This window comes from Paramisgurnus dabryanus, chromosome 3 (genome assembly GCF_030506205.2).
Source record: "Paramisgurnus dabryanus chromosome 3, PD_genome_1.1, whole genome shotgun sequence".
Taxonomy (NCBI): Eukaryota; Metazoa; Chordata; class Actinopteri; order Cypriniformes; family Cobitidae; genus Paramisgurnus; species Paramisgurnus dabryanus.
Window position 1 is genome coordinate 33,889,267 of NC_133339.1, and position 21,315 is coordinate 33,910,581.

General features: G+C 33.6%; 3 protein-coding genes across 4 annotated transcripts; all 3 read right to left on the reverse strand.

The window, feature by feature from the left end:
- Positions 1-356: 356 nt before the first annotated feature.
- Positions 357-7,301, reverse strand: LOC135744379 (cytochrome P450 3A30-like). The gene is made up of 14 exons (XM_065262490.2): positions 7,155-7,301; positions 6,755-6,901; positions 6,399-6,492; positions 4,945-4,997; positions 3,907-4,006; positions 3,711-3,830; positions 3,536-3,621; positions 3,308-3,456; positions 3,105-3,229; positions 2,918-3,005; positions 2,681-2,841; positions 2,366-2,592; positions 1,722-1,884; positions 357-1,395 (listed from the first exon to the last, which is right to left on the reverse strand). Exons 2-14 carry the CDS (start codon positions 6,820-6,822, stop codon positions 1,312-1,314), a joined length of 1,518 nt encoding a protein of 505 aa, XP_065118562.1. The 5' UTR covers positions 6,823-6,901; positions 7,155-7,301; the 3' UTR covers positions 357-1,311.
- Positions 7,302-8,269: 968 nt separating this feature from the next.
- LOC135737617 (cytochrome P450 3A27-like) lies at positions 8,270-13,740 on the reverse strand. Of its 2 annotated transcripts, XM_065255401.2 has the most exons (14): positions 13,653-13,740; positions 13,240-13,441; positions 12,853-12,946; positions 12,697-12,749; positions 11,075-11,174; positions 10,827-10,946; positions 10,656-10,741; positions 10,420-10,568; positions 10,163-10,287; positions 9,987-10,074; positions 9,733-9,893; positions 9,395-9,621; positions 8,773-8,935; positions 8,270-8,628 (listed from the first exon to the last, which is right to left on the reverse strand). In XM_065255401.2, the coding sequence occupies exons 2-14, from the start codon at positions 13,305-13,307 to the stop codon at positions 8,539-8,541; spliced, it is 1,524 nt and encodes a 507-aa protein (XP_065111473.2). In that variant the 5' UTR covers positions 13,308-13,441; positions 13,653-13,740; the 3' UTR covers positions 8,270-8,538. The 2 variants fall into 2 exon arrangements, with proteins under 2 accessions (XP_065111473.2, XP_065111472.2); XM_065255400.2 differs by lacking the exon at positions 13,653-13,740 and having other exon boundaries at positions 13,240-13,630.
- A 2,095-nt stretch (positions 13,741-15,835) lies between these two features.
- Positions 15,836-21,258, reverse strand: LOC135744085 (cytochrome P450 3A30-like). The gene is made up of 13 exons (XM_065262085.2): positions 20,854-21,258; positions 20,454-20,547; positions 20,273-20,325; positions 19,114-19,213; positions 18,393-18,512; positions 18,222-18,307; positions 17,993-18,141; positions 17,732-17,856; positions 17,563-17,650; positions 17,309-17,469; positions 16,965-17,191; positions 16,302-16,464; positions 15,836-16,164 (listed from the first exon to the last, which is right to left on the reverse strand). The coding sequence occupies exons 1-13, from the start codon at positions 20,919-20,921 to the stop codon at positions 16,075-16,077; spliced, it is 1,524 nt and encodes a 507-aa protein (XP_065118157.1). The 5' UTR covers positions 20,922-21,258; the 3' UTR covers positions 15,836-16,074.
- Between the last annotated feature and the right edge of the window lie 57 nt (positions 21,259-21,315).

Sequence of the window (21,315 nt, forward strand, 5' to 3'; positions counted from 1 at the left end):
ATCTATTAATGTCATTTGGGTTGTCTACCATATTTATTTGGCTTTCTTCGTCTGTTCTGCATGAATAAAATCTTTAAAACTTTTCATGTTTTGGATTTCTATAATGATTTGATTAAAATCAAACTATGGTTTGTCCTCCCATGACAGTAAAGCAGATACATTTTTAATGATAAAACAGTATCCAAGTATTAACCAATAATTTAAGACTGTTGGGAGTTGAGTCAGCAGGAAGTGGGGGAGGAAAAAAACAGCAGGATTTCCTAAACATGAAATCTTGGCAACAAAGACCTTGATCCTAAAATCCAGTCCTATCTATGCAAATAGGAAGGCATAAATACAAAACACATGAAACTGTATTGGCATCCTTATAGATCTTTTAATGCAAGTTTTTCCATAACAGACAGGTTAGGTGCACATAGTTCTTAAAAGCATTTTTGTTCTTAGAAAATTGCACCAAAACTTTCAGATTTGACAGATGTAACACTTCAAATCTTTAAAAGAGGCTTTGAATGGAGTTATAACGTCAGCTGAAATCACGAGTGTACCACACATCCACTGCTGAAGTCAACAGAAAATACAGAGTGACGCAACAGGATTTATGATTAGTATAATCAAATAAGAATCATATTAATTTTTTATTATCTTTTAAATTATTAATGTAATAATAATGAATGCAATTTTGTTATCCCATTCAAATAATGACAAGGTGCATTAGTTTTTCAGCGTTTTGTGTATAAAGCATGTGTGTGTGTAAAGCTGGTGAGAACAAACAATCACTTCCTGTTTAGTCTTCATTGATAGGATGTAAGTCTACTGTTACATCCTAAACCATGCAGTGTGGTTTTGCTGTATCTGCAGATAAAATCTATTTGACTAATTTTTGGTTAAAACTGCTTAGGTACCTAATTTTTGTCTCTCAACTTTTGGGTAGTAGATCATTCAGTGCTGTGGCTTTGAAACTGTTACACTAACTCTTTGTGAAACATTTAAATCACAACTAAAAACGAAAATCTTTTCTTACAGTACTTCCAGCCATCCTCTGTCTAGTGTTTCCTGTTTAATTAATGTGAATTTATGTATTTGTGTATGTTTACATGTTTTGTGTAATACATGTAACTGTGTTTGATGGTCTGTTTATAGCGACCTTGAACTTGGTAGGTGCTTTATAAATAAACCGTATTATTATTATTCATCTAACTTTAAACTAGTGTAGATTTATACTTTAATCAAAACTGCTTACATCTTGTTCACAAATGATACCATATCTTCTTGATCATTTTACCAAAGCATGCAAATTCATATTAGTTGAAACTATTTGTCTCTGTGAGATCTTGGTATAAACTTCAGTGTAATGGGTACTTTTGGCTGCAAGAGGGCATTTAACTCCAGAGGGATCTGCAAACAAACACAATACATTCACTCTTTATGCTTAAATAGGAAGTTATTTACTGTCTAGCTACTATGTGACCCTGTCTGTGTAATCCAGGCTAAAGTCTCATTATCTAATTATGATATTAGGAGCATCAAAATTTGATTGCAGTCATTGGTTTCAATCTTTGACATGATCTTACTTAGTCAATATTAAAGATATCAAGGCTATATTCTTTACATATTGTAGGATGATTTTATGTAGAATAAGGCAGGGTTCAAATATTATTCTTATCCAAGCTTGTCTCATAGATTTAAATACTAAACAGTAAGTTTAGGGTGAATATACCAACCTGTGTCTCTTTGCATGTTTCCACACTGAAGTTTTGTAGCAGCTTTACCATAAAAATTTTCATGATCACAAGAGCAAATCTCATTCCAATGCAATTTCGGGGCCCGAGTCCAAATGGCATGAAAACATACTGGTTAACCTCTGACTTACTCTCTGGGCTGAATCTAAAAGAGAAATATTACACACATTCAGTTTTGCAATTCAAAGTTGTATGAAACAGATATTTGAGTTTGCAGATGTATGATATGTCAAAATTAGTGTTGTGTGAAAACAGTATTTGCAATGAGGAAAGACTGGCCCCAAGTTTAACATCAAATTAATGGTGTTGTAATTAAAAAAATAACAAGTGGTTTTAAAAAATAACTTTACAAAATTAAAATAAATGTAGTTTATTAAGCTAAGGTGCTGTCTGTGCATGATCTGCTCATTCTGGTTAGAGTGGCTCTGAATATTTAATAATGTATGCATGAGAGCGTGAGGAACGTGCTTGAATGTGATTGGACTAAACACAGTGATTAAAAACAAGAATATGCAACTAGCAAGTATTCAGTAAATGTTTCTCTAAACTACAATGCTAATAATATTTAGACGAACATTACAAATATGCTAATAACAGAAATGTGTCTGTTAGACGAAACACATCACCTCTCCGGTCTGAACTCATCGGGGGACTCCCAGAGATTTGGATCACGATTTAACACATATGTAGGAATTCCAACAAGAGTGTCCTCGGGTATGGTCACCCCATTGACCTCTACAGTTTTCTTACAGGCTCTCTCCAAGCGTGGGGCGGTTGGAAAGAGACGCATTGATTCATTGATGGACATTTCCAAATAATCCATTTTCATCAATGCATCATATGTGATAGGTGTCTGTGAAATCAAATAAACAAGACGTCTGAAGAAGCAACTTTTTAAAATATCAACAAAAAACGTTTTTTATACAGGTCAGTTTTCTCACATTGACAGGAAAGTTTGCGTCAATCTCTTCAACCAGCTTTTCCAGGGAGTCCGGATTAGTTGCAAGATTATAGAGAAGGAAGGAAAGAGTTGTACTTGTAGTCTCATAACCTCCCATGATGAAAACAAACGACTGAGAGAGGATCTCATGGTCGGTAAGCCCTATCAAGTCCACATAACAGTGTATTTAATCTGTGATGCATGTCTGATATGAAACATTTTGTACTTTTTCACTTACCTTTAACAGGTTGGTCACTTGTGGTGCCCTCAGCTTGATCATCAGATATTTGACTCTGGATCATGAGCTTTAGAAAGTCTATCCGGCCCTAATAGAGAAAGATAAGTCATTATCTACTCAACATCTCTACAAAATATACTTGAGAAATGTCTTTGACTACAGCAACAGAAGTGTAATAGTGACATACATTGGAGTCCTTGTTGTGCTGGTCTTTAATCTTTCTCAGAGCACTGTAGAAAAAATCCATAGAAGATCTCGAAAAAAGAGTTATACCGACTTTGGCAAAAATATTGGTGAGAAAGGGAAATAGAGCTGAAACAACAAAAAAGTAATGTGTTTTACAACAATGCATACTGTCGGTGAAAGTTATTCTTATTATAAATGACATACTTAATAACAGCAAGAGAGGATTGAGAGCATTAAACTGGACAAACTTCTTGATATTGGTAACAAAAGGGTCATTGGGATTGTTTATGGAGTCGATGTCAACACTAAAGGAAGAGCTGGTGACAACATCCAAACTGTACGGTCCAATAACTCTGTAAAGAAAAGTTTTTTTTTTAGTACAGAATGATAAGTTAAACAAATGTTAAATAAAGTTAGCAATGTCACACCTACTCTTTGAGTTTAACTGACTGCTCCTGGTCTCTCTTTAGCATATTTTTTACAAATCGCTCTGCATGTGTCTCAACTATAGGAAACATCTGGAACATATATATAAAAAACAATTACATAAAAGCTATAAGAGCTAAAAGAATAAAATGAGATGCTTTAGGTAAACACATGAATTTACCTCCTTAAGTCGACCGCTTGTGAAATATGGTGACAGTGCATTGCGGATTCTCCTCCATTTCTCATCTTTAACTAAAATGATGCCATCAGCTAAAGGGCCGGCCAGGGCTTCATTTCTATTCTGCAAAAATCACAAAATGTTCATCTTCACCTTTCAGAAATATATTTGTGTTTGGGGATTGTGGGGATGGTCTTACCCTTCTGTTGGTAAATGTAGTATAGCATTCTTTAACCATAACCACTTTGATTATTTCTAGGTCAGTAACCATTAATATTGGACGCCTTCCTTCAAAGATCCTAGGCAGAAAAAGAGCTTTTTTTGGTTTGCAGTCATAATGATAATCAAGGCACACAAATAAACTAAAAAAGCAAAGTGAATAGATTTACACAGCTACATGTTTCATTGAAAATGCATACATCAGCTTTCAAACAGGATAAGCTGTAGCAATGTGATAGGCACTGTAATATTACAGATCACAGCAATGTAACAATGGTGGTGTGCTAGACCAGTGTTTCCCAACCACTGTGCCATGGCACACTAGTGTACCCTGACCACTTATTTTTTGTGTGCCGTGGAAAAATAACAAAGTTACTGTCATCAATTCCAGACAGGATATCATTTGTGTTCATCAAAACAAGATCAAGTTTCACAATAAATGTGAATACTATGTTTAATACAGAACAATATTCCAGTTTAACAAGTCATTAAGGCATTGCAACACAGGTTTGTGCAGATTGTTAATGCTTATTGTGAAAGTGGTGTGCTGTATGATTTTTTACTTATCAAAATTGTGCCGTGGCAAAAAAAGGTTGGGAAACACTGTGCTAAACTAGTGATTGATACAAAAAGTCATAGATATACACACATTAAATTTCGGTTAAATATTTAAGGTAAACAAATATACCTGTGTATCTGTACTTACACGGTATACTACTTTATTTATTGAATAATGTTGCACATTCTTCCTTTTACATATCCTATATATAATTCCTCTTACGTAGTTTCTATTATATACATTTTATCTCTTCATACTTTTCATCTCCTGCTATTTATTTATTGTACGTATATACATATACATATATACACATATATTATATACATATATACACACACATATATATATATTAATAAAACACAACTCTGTGGTGGTACTTTGACAAGAAAAAAAGGTGCACCTTTTATTAACATTAATTAAATACTTTATCAATTTAATAATTGCATGACTGGTACTCACCCCCACATTTTTCCGTATTTCTTAGCACACTCCATATCAAAATTGCAAATACCCTAAAATACATTTGCACAAAATGAAAAACCGTGAAAGATAAATAACCTCTTTGCTGCACAACACACCCATGTGATAAACAATATACACCTTCTTTATATTATTTAGTTTTTCATATTTAAAAAAAAAATTATAATAATCTGGTCTCAAAATAAGGGTATATACATCCTCTGATGACCATGACATATTGCACTGTTTCATTTTTTATTTAACATAAAGGCCACATGGAGAAGCCATATCTGAAAAACTACAATCCTACTGCTTCCTGGGAATTAAGAGGGTAAATGCTTGATTCACTGGTCTGGAGCATTCATGTGTTAACACAATACCATGGAGCAAAGACATCAAAGACATCAGCTATTAACTTTGAGAAGCAACTGTTAGTGTGCCCATCAATCTGGGAATGGCTTATAAAGCCATTTCTAAGCACAGTTTATGGTTGCAAAGTTGCATCTGAAAAAAAAAACAGATCACAAATGTGACCAAAGTGGAAATGTTTGGGCATTATACACAGAGCATATCAGCACAAACAGCCACTTACAGAGCTCATCTCTTTATAGATCAAGATGGCGGTAAGCAATTTAGTGAATATTTTTTAATAAAAAAGGAAAAACTAAATAAAACGAATAGCATACATCTGTTATTTTTATTTTTTGTGGCTGAGGTGTGTCACGCATCGCTATGAACACAAGGGGACAGTTAAAATATTTTTAACTTACGCGTGAAAGGGTTGATATTTATATATATATATATATATATATATATATATATATATATATATATATATATATATATATATATATATATATATATATATATATATATATATATAAATATTCTGCATCCATTTTTACGCCACTTATTTGAATGCACAATCAAAAAAGTTGATTTTTGAAAAAAAAACCCTGAGTTATCTAGTTTTTAAATGTGAGCCATCTGTCTGACAGATGATAAGCACAAACACACAAGCAAAGATGGCTGAAAAATAATCAAGGTGTTGTAATGGCTCTGTCAAAGTCCAGATTTCAACCCGATTTAAATGCTGTGACTGAACCTTAAGAGCAAATGCTCACAAACCCCAATAAACTGAAGTTGTAAAAAACAGTGGGCCAAAATTAATTCAGAACTACACAAGAGACTGTTAGTCATACAGAAAAAGATTACTTCAAGTTATTGCTGTTAAAGGTGATTCTGCAAGCTGCTTAATCACAGGATGCACTTAGTTTTTTCACACATCGCCTCTTCATTTTGACTTAGTTTTTGTTAATACAATAATCACTTTTTATTATGTCCTGATATGCAAACTATAGAATTTATAGAGGGTGTTTATCACACGACTGCAGTTTAAATGTTTTTGTGTATTAATTATTATTATATATAAATGTGCATAATGGCTTACTCACTTTTCTATATGACAGAAGCGTGCCAAGGAAGGGCCAAGGTCTTGGTCCTGAAATTCCCAGTTTGTTGAAAAACCCATAAGGCCAAACACCATAACTACAGTGTGATCAATGACAGAAATATTAGCCTACAACCAAATCAAACACTAACTAATGACACCCATTAGCTGGATCTTTTACAATAGAAGATATACTACAGCATGATGATCATCAGAGACGGAAATATTAAACTAAAACAATCACTACTGTATCTTGACCTGACACCTGTTGGATTTTTAAACAGTTATACAGTAGACTAGTCCTAATAAACGTTGCATTGACAGGTTGCATTATTGTTGTCAAATTTTGTATATACTTACATTAACACAAGAGTTATAAGCAGTACCACCAAGGTCCAGGTGATAGATAAAGATGTCGGATCAATCATGTCTTATGAGTTTAATGAAACGCAGCTTGTGTGATGGTGTTGCTCTATGTATCGTCCGACATTAATGCACACAGCAGATCTTGATGGTTTGTATGTAGGGGCGGAAGTAGGCGTGGTTTACAGGTGAGCAGGAGCACCAAATAAGGCATAAATCAACAGGTTATTACACTTTTGACACATATATCTTCATTCGTTACCGTTAAGAGATATCAGTGTGAATGTACTGGTCAGATGAAACAACAAATAGATCAAAACAACGACAGGAACAAAGAAAGTTTACACAGAAAGTTAAAGAGTATCAAACATAAACATATCGTAGCTATCAAACTCACCTTAGAACAGAGAAAATCTTTGATTTTTGCCTTAATATCTCTTCCTGTTTTTTTTGTTACTGTATGTTCTTCACGTTTTTATTAACATTGTAAAGTGCGCCACCCGATGGACAAAATGTAAAAGCTTACGTTTACTGTGACCCACTTTTCCTTAAATTAAAACAGATGTAAAATTATATTGGAATAACATTGAAATAAATATATTTTTAGGCACATTTTTATGCTTCACATCTTTTGCTTTTATTTAATACGTAATTTCCTCACTCTATTAAGCAGTCATAAAGGATTGTGATAATATATCAGTGATGGATTGTGTTGAACTTTAAACTGAGAAATACATACAGCTACATTATTCTGTAAGGAAAGGGATAATTTGTGATACAGCTTTCATAACTTTTGGTTTTGGGTACGTACTGAAGAAACAGCAACAAGACATACAGTATGTAGTAAGGGACATTTAATTTCCTGTACTTTATCTGTTGGCATTTTCAAGAAAAACAAGTTTTAAGGAACAAAGGAATCTTTACAAAAGATTTTAAATTTGTGCTTTTTCCTCCTAGCACACTCTTAGGAAAAAAGTACAAAATCTGTGCCTTTTTTTTAACCGGGACAGGCTATTGAATAGGTCCTACTATGTACCTTTTAGGAACAAAAGCATACTTTTTGAAAAGGTACCGCCCCAGCGACAACTTTTGTACCTTCCTGTCGGCTACCTTTTATTCTGAGAGTGCAGATATGTGAACTGCCCACAAGGTGTAAAAGGCTTTTTTGTGTGTACAGAATTACACATTAAAACTCTTAGATGTTCATTTGTTTTTTATGTAACACAACATCAAATGTTAGACTGAGATGGGCTAATATTAGCTTTGAAAGAGCTTTTAATGTTGACTTAAGTCACAACACAGATATTTGTAGTGTTTGTAATAGAATAAATGTTCCTGTAAGTATCATATAAAAGTTTGATCAATACCCTTGTCTTAGGAAAACTTTGATGAACTTTTTTGATCCACTTTAAAATTAGTAAAGGCAATATACTGTGTATATACTGTGTAATATAAAGGTACTGTTATATTATATATAATATATAATGATGCACAATGTGCCTTTAAACATTGCATTTATTATACTGGCAAAAAAAAGAATTGTCTCATAGAACCATAAGCACCATAATTATTGCAATAACCATTACATTACAGTTATATATGGTAGAAATGGCAACATAAAAAGTTGCATAACAAAATGTGATTATGTAAGACTTTGATTTTACGTAACTTTGCCTTGTGATTAAATGATGTCAAACCATCTTAATGATTGCAAAGATCTTCTAGATAATTTTACTAAGGTGTGACTTGAATGAATCTCCACTGCATTACTGTAGTTTGAACTATTCTTCTTTGTCTCTATGAGCTCTTGATGTGAACTTCAGTGTGATGGGAACCTTTGGCTGAAACATGGGATTCAACTCCAGAGGGATCTGAAAACACAAACAAACAATGCATTCATCTCTTTGTGCTTAGGAAGCTATGCACAGTCAGATATCCTTTTTATCTGGCTGTATTACATATCACACGCAGGTCTCATAGATGTAAGTACTAAACAGGGGTTACAATCTACTAACCTGCGTCTCTTTGCATGTTTCCATACTGAAGTTCTGTAGCATCTTCACAACAAGAAGTTTCATGATCATCAGCGCAAATCTCATTCCAATGCAATTTCGGGGCCCGAGTCCAAATGGCATGAAAACATACTGGTTAACCTCTGACTTACTCTCTGGGCTGAACCTTTAAAAGAAATATTACACACATTCAGTTTTGCCATTTAAACCAATATCTGTTTTGTTCAGATTAACAGTCTGTCCCATTAATTCATGTTTGTGAACATGGCAGTCAGTATCTTCAAAAAAAAAAAAAAAAAAAAAAGTAGCTTTAATAATAATTTTGTTATACTTTTATATAATAATTGCAAACAAAATTAAAGTCCATCAGTAACTGCGTTTCAGAGTAGTTTTGTAAATACATGTGGGGTTTAGAGGAATGTAAATTATTCTTGGGATTCTTTCAAAGAAAAATAAAAACTAATTTACTCTCACATTTCTCTCTGAGAGCACATTTTCTAGCAGTATAGTCATTTTTCACACGTGCATGACTGGATTTGCTGACTTATAATTAAATGGTTATGTGTTTATTATTAAACAGCATGTTATTAATATTCAAATAACGATTCTATTAATGAAACATCACCTCTCCGGTCTGAACTCCTCAGGGGACTCCCAAAGATTTGGATCACGATTCAGCACATATGTAGGAATTGCAACCAAAGTGTTCTCGGGTATGGTCACCCCATTGATCTCTACAGTTTTCTTACAGAGTCTCTCCAAGCGTGGGGCGGTTGGAAGGAGACGCATTGATTCATTGATGCACATTTCCAAATAATCCATTTTCATCAATGCATCATATGTGATAGGTGTCTGTGAAATAAAAAAACACAACATTTACAATGCATTACATTTTATTGTTTTTGTGATGATACGCAACTTTTAAAAATATGTTTTCCTATACTTGGATCCTAGTTTTCTCACATTGACAGGAAAGTTTGCATCAATCTCTTCAACCAGCTTTTGCAGGGAGTCCGGATTAGTTGCAAGATTATAGAGGAGAAAGGAAAGAGTTGTACTTGTAGTCTCATAACCTCCCAGGATAAAAATAAATGACTGAGAGAGGATCTCATGGTCGGTAAGACCTGTTTAGGCAAAATGACAAAATATTTCAAATCAGAAGAAGAAATCTTTAATTGTGGCCATGCACATCTTACATTTTGTACTTTTTCACTTACCTTTAACAGGTTGGTCACTTGTGGTCTTCTCAGCTTGATCATCAGATATTTGACTCTGGATCATGAGCTTTAGAAAGTCTACTCGGCCCTAATAAAGAAATACAAGTCAATATCTACTCCGCCATAACCATTATTTTAAAAAAATATACACACAAACACAGGATTTCGTAACATACACTGGATTCCTTGTTGTGCTCATCTTTTATCTTTTTCAGAGCACTGTAGAAAAAATCCATAGATGATCTTGAGAAAAGAGTTATACCCATTTTGGCCAAAATATTTGCAGCAGAGGGAAACAGAGCTGAAATAACAAAAGTAAATTCATTTAGGTAAAAAAAAAAGATGAACTGCTAATGGTGTAACATTATCTTGAACTATACTGACACGCCTGTATTAACTAAAATATTAGCCATTATTATTATAAATGACTTACTTAATAACACAAAAAGAGGACTGAAAAAACTAAACTGGAAAAACTTCTTGATATTTCCAACAAAAGGGTCATCAGGATTATTAATGGAGTCAATGTCAACACTAAAGGACGAGCTGGTGACAACATCCAAACTGTATGAGGCGACAGCGCTGTCAAGAAAAATTTAATAACTGTGTTATACACTGCGTTTGAACATCATGCATATTCATTCAACTTTACATGAATGTCACACTTACTCTTTAATTTTAACTGACTGCTCAAGGTCTCTCTTCATCATATTTTTTATAAACCGCTCTGCATGTGACTCAGCTATAGGAAATATCTGAAACATATAAAAACAACTGTTTATCACATAATCAGCTACAGAAATACAATAAAACACTTTGCGGGAACACAGTTTATTCTACCTCCTTAAGTCGTCCGCTTGTGAAATACGGTGACAGTGAACTGCGGATCCTCTTCCATCTCTCATCTTTAACTATAGATATACCATCAGCAAAAGGACCAGCCAGGGCTTCAATTGTGTCCTAAAACCAATCCAAAATCATTATCTTTAAAAGGCCTTAAATGTATCCTAATCTTTATGTGACTCTAATAAGGACTGATCATTGTGTCATCTTCACTTCCAAAATATTTTTGTGTTGGATGTGCTTACCCGTCTATTGGTGAAGGTAGAATAGCATTCTTTAACCATAATTGCTTTGATCATTTCCAGGTCAGTAACCATTAATATTGGGAGTCTTCCATCAAAGATCCTAAGTTAAAAAAAGGAAAGTTGATTGGTTTACAGTGATTTTTGATTTATCAGCTATTTTTATCATATTAACTTTAGACGTTAAAATGCAATAATTTGCAACCCAGGCAATGGTATTATTTCATTATTCATGACATTGAGTGCATCCCAAATCAGGGTCTGGATCCTTTTAAGGCCACGGACTTTGAAGACAAGGCTCGATATTTGAAGACGACAGCCTCTAAAGGCCATAAAGAGAACTGAAATGAGACAGTCTAGCCTACAGGGGAGTTGCGTCACTTGCTGTTCCCGCCCACTATGCTTGTCAGCGGGACACAACATCTGAGACCTATTAGACTTTTAAAAATAAATATGAAGGTAGATATATTTTTATTTTATTTTAGAAAATGAGACACATTGATGCAGATAAAACTATCCAACAGTATGTAAAATTCACCAATCTTAGAAATATACAATGTAACACGCACAATATTGCAGAAATATTATTAATTCCCATCACTAAAACATCATTTATAATAGTTAAACAGTTACAAGGACCTTTAATTTGCTAAATGTACACTTTTATTTAACTACAGTTTTGAATGTTTATTTCAAAATACCCAGACATCACGGGCGCGCATTGAATCTTGGGATAGCCATGGCTGTGAAGGATACATCTATGGATCATTGGTTTCAGGGGAAAAAAAGGCCACATTTGGAGGCTTGTATGTAAAGGAGCCTTCGAATTGGGACAGCCTTCATAGTGGTCCGGTAATGTAATTTGCCTTCAAAGACGGCCTTGGAAGGCCGCAGCCCCTGAATTGGGATGCACCCTTCGAGTATTTGACACATCTTTATTTAGGCTAATATGGATTTTTTAAAAATAATTTAAACTTTCTTTAATTTTTATATCTGAAATTTTAGCAAATATACACATAAACATCGCAATGACCTTATCTGTAGTAATTACAGTTACTGTCAGCTGGTTGCCAGTAACTTATTGTAGATTTTAATGTATGTTATTTACAGACAACAGTTTGTTCAAATTTAAATGAACATTAAACATTAACAAGTCTGCATCTTTACAGAGTAAAACAAAAAATTACAGCCTCACGCAAAGCATTCTGGGAACCAAATCTGAAAAAAAAAAAAGATTGATGAGGATTTCTGGTTTCCAAAATGCTTTGCATGAGGCTGATATTTTATAGTTTTATTCTGTAAAGAAGAAAAACACTTGTTAATGTTTATTATATTTTGAACAAACTGTTGTCAGTAAATAACATACATTAAAATCTACAGCAAGTTACTGGCAACCAGCCAACAGTAATACTGTAATTTCTACAGACAAGGTCATTGCGATGTTTATGTGTATATTTGCTAAAATTTCAGATATAAAATAAAATATTTTTTTAAAGAAGTTTTTTACAGTGTTTTCTTTTTACAATTTTCTTTTAAAAAGACTGGAATTACAAAAAACTCCATTTTATGTTCAACAATTATTGATAAGTTAACATCAGTTTGTAAATGTTTTAATGGCTACTCACCCCCAAACTTTTCCATATTTCTTAGCACACTCCGTATCAAAATTGAAAAAACCCTAAAGAACAACACAAATACAACAAAAATAAATGAGGGATAAAAAAAATATTTGATGTTCATTTGTATTTTGTTCTAGTACATATAATTAATGCATTACTCACTTTTCTGTATGAGAGAAACGTGCCAAGGTAAGGCCAAGGTCTTGGTCCTGGAATTCCCAGTTTCTTAAAAAACCCATGAGTCCAAACTCCATAACTAAAATGTGATCAATATCCATTTGTTATAGCAAATCTTACACAATCCAATATGCAACAATTATGATCAAAGACATACATCTCAAAAAACCACTAGCTAATGTAACTAAACTGTCATCCAGATACAGCTAGTTATGAATCTGAAAATTATAATACAATACAGAATGATCAATGACAAAAATAACACCCTTACCTGACATTCATGAGATATACAATAGATATTAATAAAGACCTTAAATTGATCTTTAAATATGGCACTGAGGTTGTTGTTGTCAACACTTGCGTGCTACTTACATAAACAGGAGACTTATGAGCAGTACCACTAGGGTCCAGGTGACAGATACATATGACAGATCAACCATTGTGTTTTTCTGCTGATTTAAACGACACCTCCAGCCTGTACGATTGCAGCTTTAAGTCCTGACTGAGACACTCCTGTTGCTTTATATTTATCGCGTTGTGTATCACGCGAAAGTGGGCGTTGTTTACAGGTAAGCTGGTCGACCATTTAAGGAAGAAATCAACAGGTTAGATTACAACAGATTTATCTTCATTACCGTTTACAGCACTCAGTGTTGAACAGAAATGACGTAACGCCTCAGTTATGTTACGATCACAAGATGGCGAATAAGACAAAGCAAACTATTATTAAACAAGCACGGTTTCGTTTAAGAGTATAAAATTATTATCATTACGAAATTCCTTACCCTAAAAGAGAGAGAGAGAGTAAAGTTTCTGCGGCTCCTTACGCTACACTTCCTCTTTTAATAATAGTGTATAGTGCGCCACCCAATGGACAAATCAATAGCAGACGATTTATTAATTTCTTCAAATATCTAAATTAAATATCAAAATAAAAATAAAAATCCTCCGATTTTATGCACGTTCATTTATTAGATTCACACCTTTTGCTTTCATTCAAATCATTGCAAAAAATGAAACCTTATCCATTGAACAGTCATAAAGGATAGTAAATATCACCAGTGATGGACTGTGTTGAACTTTATACTGAGAAATACAAGTACACTACTCTTTAATGCAAGTGATTATTTAATGAAATGCTTTTATAAAACCGATTTGTGACAGCAACGAGACATCTGTGTAGTTAGAGGCATTGAAGTCAACAACAAACATTTAATTTTTCCCTTTAAAAAAACACGAACTTGTTTTAGTGTATGAACCATTTACTGTCCATCCATGACACACACTTCAATGACAGAAATATTGGCCTACAACCAAAACAAACACTAACTAATGACATCCATTACCTAGATCTTTTACAATAGAAAATATACTACAGTATGATGATGATCAGAGAAGGAAATATTAAACTAAAACAATCACTACTGTATCTTAAAGGAATAGTCTACCCTTTTGCCATATTAAACTATGTTATTACCTCAACTTAGACGAATTCATACATATCTATCTTTTTTCAATGCGTGCACTGTACAGCGCGTCGTGAATGTGTTAGCATTTAGCCTATATTCATTCCTATGGTACCCAACAGGGAAGCCACCAAACACTTCCGTGTTTTCCCTATTTAAAGACTGTTACATGAGGAGTTATACTAGCAAGTATGGTGCCACAAAATAAAACTTTTTTTTGGTACCATAGGAATGAATGGGGCTAGGCTAAATGCTAACACATTCATAACGCGCTGTACAGTGCACGCATTGAAAAAAGATAGGTATGTATTAATTCGTCTAGGTTGAGGTAATAACATAGTTTAATATGGCAAAAGAGTAGACTATTCCTTTAACCTGACACCTGTTAGATTTTTAAACAGTTATACAGTAGGCTAGTCCTAATAAACGTTGCATAAACAGGTTGCATTATTTGTAAAATACTTAATACATAAACACAAGCAGTACCACCAAGGTCCAGGTGATTGATAAAGATGACAGAAACAGTAAATATCAGTGATGGATTGTGTTGAACTTTAAAATGAGAAATACATACAGCTACATTATTCTGTGATGAAAGTGATTATTTAAAAAAATGCTTTTAAAAAACTGTGTAAAGCTAATTTGTGATACCGCTTTCATAACGTTTGGTTTTCTCAAGTTTTGGGTGCATACTGAAGAAACACCAACAAGACATCCAGTTAGGGACATTTAATGTCCTGTACTTTTTCTGTTGGCATTTTAAAGAAAAACTAGTAAAAAAAAGGAATTTTTACAAAATATTTTAAATGTGCGCTATCTTTTATTCTGAGATTGCAGACATGTGAACTGCACACAAGGTGTGAATGGCTTTTCATGTTTATACAAAATTACACATTAAAACTCTTAGATGTTCATTTTTTTTTTACATGTAACATCAAATGTAAGACTGAGATGTGCTAATATTAGCTTTGAAAGAGTTTTTAATGTTGAATTAAATCACAAGTGCACACAGATATTTATAGTGTTTGTAATATAATAAGTGTTCCTGCAAGTATCATTATAAAAAAATTGATTTACTACCAATAAATGCAACAACATTAATCTAATAAGGTTAGTTAAATAATTAATGTATTGTAGATGTGATTGAAAAGATGCATATAGAAACTACAAATCATATGATTCTAAGTTAGATATGAAATGTATTTGATGTGATCTAAATGATATATACGATATATAAAATCTATATAAAGTCATGTAGTTGGTATGAGTGTACTGTAAAAGACACTAGTCAACATTTTAAGGTGATAAAAACCTTTCATAAAAGTTTGAACAATACCCCTGTCTTAGGACAGCTTTAATGAAATTTTTTCATCCACTTTAAATGTTGACAATTGTAATATATACATTATATAATTGTTATATAACGTGTGTGTGTGTGTATAATTCAACATAATGCATGACGTGACTTTAAACACTGCATTTATTATACTGGAGAAAACAAAATTCACTCACACAAATACAACCATAAGCAACATAATTACTGCAATAAACATCACATTACACTCACCTATATATGGTAGAAATGGCAACATAAAAAGTTGCATAAAAAAGTTATTTACTTTAATTTGACATAATTTGGCCTTTTAATGAAATGATGTCTAAACATCTTAGCAAATATCTTCTAGATAATTTTACTAAGGTGTGACTTGAATGAATCGCCACTGCATTACTGTAGTTTGAACTATTCTATTTTGTCACTGTGAGATCGCGGTGTGAACTTCAGTGTGATGGGAACCTTTGGCTGAAACATGGGATTCAATTCCAGAGGAATCTAAAAAAAAGGACAAATACAAACAATGCATTAATCTTTTTGTGCTTAGGAAGCACAGTCACAGTTAAATATTCTTGTTATCTGGCTATATCACATGCACGTTTCATAGTACTATACAGGGGTGACAATATACCAACCTGCGTCTCTTTGCATGTTTCCACACTGAAGTTCTGTAGCAGCTTCACAACAAGAAGTTTCATGATCATCAGAGCAAATCTCATTCCAATGCAATTTCGGGGCCCGAGTCCAAATGGCATGAAAACATACTGGTTAACCTCTGACTTACTCTCTGGGCTGAACCTTTAAGAGAAATATTACACACATTCAGTTTTGCAATGTAAACCAATGTCTGCTTTTGCAGATGTACAGTCTGTCCCATTAATTCATGTTTGTAAACATGGCAGTCAGTATCTTAAAAAAAGTTACCAAATTTGTTTTGTTACTAACTTATTTCAAATATTTGAAATAAAGTATGTAGCTTTAATAATAATTTTGTTATACTTTTATATAATAATTTTCACACAAAATTACAGTCCGTCAGTAACTGAGTTTCAGAGTAGTTTTGTAAATACAAGGCAGGGTTTGAGGACGTAAATTATTCTTGGGATTCCTTCAAACAAAAATAAAAACTAATTTACTCTCACTTTCTCTCTGAGAGCACATTTTCTAGTCACTTTTCACATGTACATAATTGGATTTGCTCACTTATAATTAAATGGTTATGTGTGTTTATTAATAAACAGCATGTAATAAAGATTCAAGTAATGTTTCTATTAGTAGAATATGATGAAACACATCACCTCTCCGGTCTGAACTCCTCAGGGGACTCCCAGAGATCTGGATCACGATTTAACACATATGTAGGAATTGCAACCAAAGTGTTCTCGGGTATGGTCACCCCATTGATCTCTACAGTTTTCTTACAGAGTCTCTCCAAGCGTGGGGCGGTTGGAAGGAGACGCATTGATTCATTGATGCACATTTCCAAATAATCCATTTTCATCAATGCCTCATATGTGTTGGGCGTCTGTGAAATAATAAAAAAAACACAACATTTACAATGCATTTTGTTATTTTACATTTCATTGTTTTGGTGATGATAAGCAACTTTTAAAAATAAGTTTCATTTGGTCAGTTTTCTCACATTGACAGGAAAGTTTGCGTCAATCTCTTCAACCAGCTTTTGCAGGGAGTCCGGATTAGTTGCAAGATTATAGAGGAGAAAGGAAAGAGTTGTACTTGTTGTCTCATAACCTCCCAGGATAAAAATAAATGACTGAGAGAGGATCTCATGGTCGGTAAGACCTGTTTAGGCAAAATGACAAAATATTTCACATCAGAAGAAGAAATCTTTAATTGTGGCCATGCACATCTTACATTTTGTACTTTTTCACTTACCTTTAACAGGTTGGTCACTTGTGGTCTTCTCAGCTTGATCATCAGATATTTGACTCTGGATCATGAGCTTTAGAAAGTCTACTCGGCCCTAATAAAGAAATACAAGTCAATATCTACTCCGCCATAACCATTATCACTACAAAAATACATACAGGATTTCGTAACATACACTGGATTCCTTGTTGTGCTCATCTTTTATCTTTTTCAGAGCACTGTAGAAAAAATCAATAGATGATCTTGAGAAAAGAGTAATACCCATTTTGGCCAAAATATTTCCAGCAGAGGGAAACAGAGCTGAAATAACAAAAGTAAATTAATTTAGGTAAAAAAAAGATGAACTGCTAATGGTGTAACATTATCTTGAACTATACTGACACGCCTGTATTAACTAAAATATTAGCCATTATTATTATTATTATAAACGACTTACCTATTAACCAAAAAAGAGGACTGAAAAAATTAAACTGGAAAAACTTCTTGATATTTCCAACAAAAGGGTCATCAGGATTATTAATGGAGTCAATGTCAACACTAAAGGACGAGCTGGTGACAACATCCAAACTGTATGAGGCGACAGCGCTGTCAAGAAAAATATAATAACTGTGTTATACACTGCGTTTGAACATCATGCATATACTTTACATGAATGTCACACTTACTCTTTAATTTTAACTGACTGCTCAAGATCTCTCTTCATCATATTTTTTATAAACCGCTCTGCATGTGTCTCAGCTATAGGAAATATCTGAAACATATAAAAACAACTGTTAATCACATAATCAGCTACAGAAATACAATAAGACACTTTGCGGAAACACAGTTCATTTTACCTCCTTAAGCCGTCCGCTTGTGAAATACGGTGACAGTGAACTGCGGATCCTCTTCCATCTCTCATCTTTAACTATAGATACACCATCAGCAAAAGGGCCGGCCAGGGCTTCAAATGTGTCCTAAACCAATCCAAAATCCTTATTTTAAAAGGCCTTATATGCAGTGGTGGCTGGCGACTGCTCTTTAGAGGGGTGCAAATTCAAAATATGTGTTCAGAGTGTCATGTGTGTGGTTCGTAATTTCAAAATATGTGTTCTGTGCGTCGAGTGATCCTAAGTGCATCTTGTGTCTTGTCAAAAGAAGTGCCTGCTGCAGACGCGTCTAAACGGTTTATGATAAAAGAGACGCTCACATTCACAAAATACACACAAGACACTCCCTTAGCAGTAATCTATGATTACGCACGAGATTATGTGAGTATCTGGCAAATGCGAGCATCTCTTTTATCATTAACCCTTTAGACGCGTCAGCAGCAGGAACCTTTTTTTGACAAGACACTTGATGCACATAGGATCACTTGACGCGCAGGACACATATTTTGAAATTACGAACCAGACACATGACGGGCTACATACATTTTGTGAAAAACTTAGCATTGTGCGCCCTCGACAAAAAAGTCACAGGTTGCCACTGCTTAAATGCATTCTAATCTTTATGTGACCCTACTATTGACTGATCATTGTGTCATCTTCACATTCAAAATATTTTTGTGTTGATTACCCGTCTATTGGTGAAGGTAGAATAGCATTCTTTAACCATAATTGCTTTGATCATTTCCAGGTCAGTAACCATTAATATTGGGAGTCTTCCATCAAAGATCCTAAGTAAAAAAAAGGAAAATTGATTGGTTTACAATGATTTTCTTTTTTTATTTATAAGCTGTATATTTACCATACATTCACGTCAGGGTCCTAAATTAACTTTAGATGTTAAAATGCAATATTTTGCAACCCAGGCAATAGTTTATTATTTCATTATTCCCAGAGGCAGACACTACTTTAAGTATTTTTACTTTCTTCATAAAAGTTAAATTAAAGTATTCGTATTTTATCAGTGTTTTTCTTTGGAAAACATACATTCCAAAGCATATTATCATAATTTTTACTCCACTACATTTCAAGTTTTTGGTTTATATTTAATATTTCAGTACATTAAACATCTAGTAATTTTTTTACTTTTACGTACAAAATTATTATGTAATTAGGTATTAAATTAATTTTAATATGCAATATGAAAGGAATACACAAAAAGTCCAACTAAAACAAACACTGATCACAATAATGGTGACTTAAAATAAAACAGCCAACATCTAAACCTATGTTAATAAAAAACTCTACAAGTAAGATGTAAGATGCTTCAGTGTTACTTTTTTAACACTCTGTAGTGTGGATCTATATAAACATTAAGCAGTGTTAATGTAATTTAACACTCGTGATTTTGCTGTCTACATTGGCTCCACCAAGAAATGTTTATTTATTTTTTGTAGTTGTTGTGGTTCTGCTGGTCTTTTGTCTTTATTCTCTTCTTGTTCATCTTTCTTTAGTGATTCTGTTTATTAACAGCAGGTGTTTATCATTAATGGTCAATCATCACTTCATTCATTTCTTCATTATCTAATTAACTTCATCACTTCTTTAACCCAACCACACCCATACTTGGCTTTGGTTTAGTCCACATTGGCTTTAGTTTCTACAGAAGGTTCATGTGGGCTAAGTCAGATGGGGCCAGCATGGAACCCGGGTGCAAGACCAACTTGGGGCCCATATTGCAAGCCCATATGGGGCCTACATTGGCCCCACCAAGCACTGCTGGCTGGGAAACTTCATTTAAATGTTCAACAACTATTGATCAGTTACTAAATGTTTTAATGGGCACTCACCCCCAAACTTTTCCATATTTCTTAGCACACTCGGTATCAAAATGGAAAAAACCCTAAATAACAACACAAATACAACAAAAATCAATGAGGGATGAAAAATAACCTTTCACTAACATCATAATTTTAATGTAATTCACTTGTATTTTGTTCTACTACATGATGTACATAACATATTACTCACTTTTCTGTATGAGAGAAACGTGCCAAGGTAAGGCCAAGGTCTTGGTCCTGGAATTCCCAGTTTCTTAAAAAACCCATGAGTCCAAACACCATAACTAAAATGTGATCAATATCCATTTGTTATAGCAATTTATAGATCTTACACAATCCAATATGCAACAATTACGATACATAAATCTCAAACAACCACTTGCTAATGTAACTAAAACTGTCATTCATTAGATACAGCTAGTTATGAATCTGAAAATTATAATACAATACAGAATGATCAATGACAAAAATATTAGATTACAAACACACACTAACCTTACCTGACATCTAATAGATATTAATAAAGACCTTAAATTGATCTATAAATGTGGCACTGAGGTTGTTGTTGTCAACACTTGCGTGCTACTTACATAAACAGGAGACTTATGAGCAGTACCACTAGGGTCCAGGTGACAGATACATATGACAGATCAACCATTGTGTTTTTCTGCTGATTTTAAACGACACCTCCAGCCTTTACGATTGCAGCTTTCAGTCCTGACTGAGACACTCCTGTTGCTTTATATTTATCGCGTTGTGTATCATGCGAAAGTGGGCGTTGTTTACAGGTGAGCTGGTCGACCATTTAAGGAAGAAATCAACAGGTTAGATTACAACAGATTTATCTTCATTACCGTTTACAGCACTCGGTGTTGAACAGAGATGACGTAACGCGTCAGTTACGTTAAGATCACAAGACGGCGAATAAGACAAAGCAAACTATTTTTAAACAACAACTGTTTCGTTTAAGAGTATAAAATTATTATCATTACGAAATTACCAATATTTTATTAATTTCTTTAAATATCTAAATTAAATATTAAAATAGAAAA

Coding starts and splice junctions, on each gene's coding strand:
- LOC135744085 (XM_065262085.2), bottom strand. CDS start 20,921: ATGGTTGATCTGTCATATGTATCTGTCACCTGGACCCTAGTGGTACTG. Junction 20,548..20,853: donor CTCATAAGTCTCCTGTTTAT/GTAAGTAGCACG, acceptor ATCACATTTTAG/TTATGGTGTTTGGACTCATG. Junction 18,142..18,221: donor CAGTCAGTTAAAATTAAAGA/GTAAGTGTGACA, acceptor TTTTCTTGACAG/CGCTGTCGCCTCATACAGTT.
- LOC135744379 (XM_065262490.2), bottom strand. CDS start 6,822: ATGATTGATCCGACATCTTTATCTATCACCTGGACCTTGGTGGTACTG. Junction 4,998..6,398: donor CGCTTCTGTCATATAGAAAA/GTGAGTAAGCCA, acceptor AATGTATTTTAG/GGTATTTGCAATTTTGATAT. Junction 1,396..1,721: donor AAACATGCAAAGAGACACAG/GTTGGTATATTC, acceptor GTTTGTTTGCAG/ATCCCTCTGGAGTTAAATGC.
- LOC135737617 (XM_065255401.2), bottom strand. CDS start 13,307: ATGGTTGATCTGTCATATGTATCTGTCACCTGGACCCTAGTGGTACTG. Junction 12,947..13,239: donor CTCATAAGTCTCCTGTTTAT/GTAAGTAGCACG, acceptor ATCACATTTTAG/TTATGGAGTTTGGACTCATG. Junction 10,075..10,162: donor AGCACAACAAGGAATCCAGT/GTATGTTACGAA, acceptor TTTCTTTATTAG/GGCCGAGTAGACTTTCTAAA.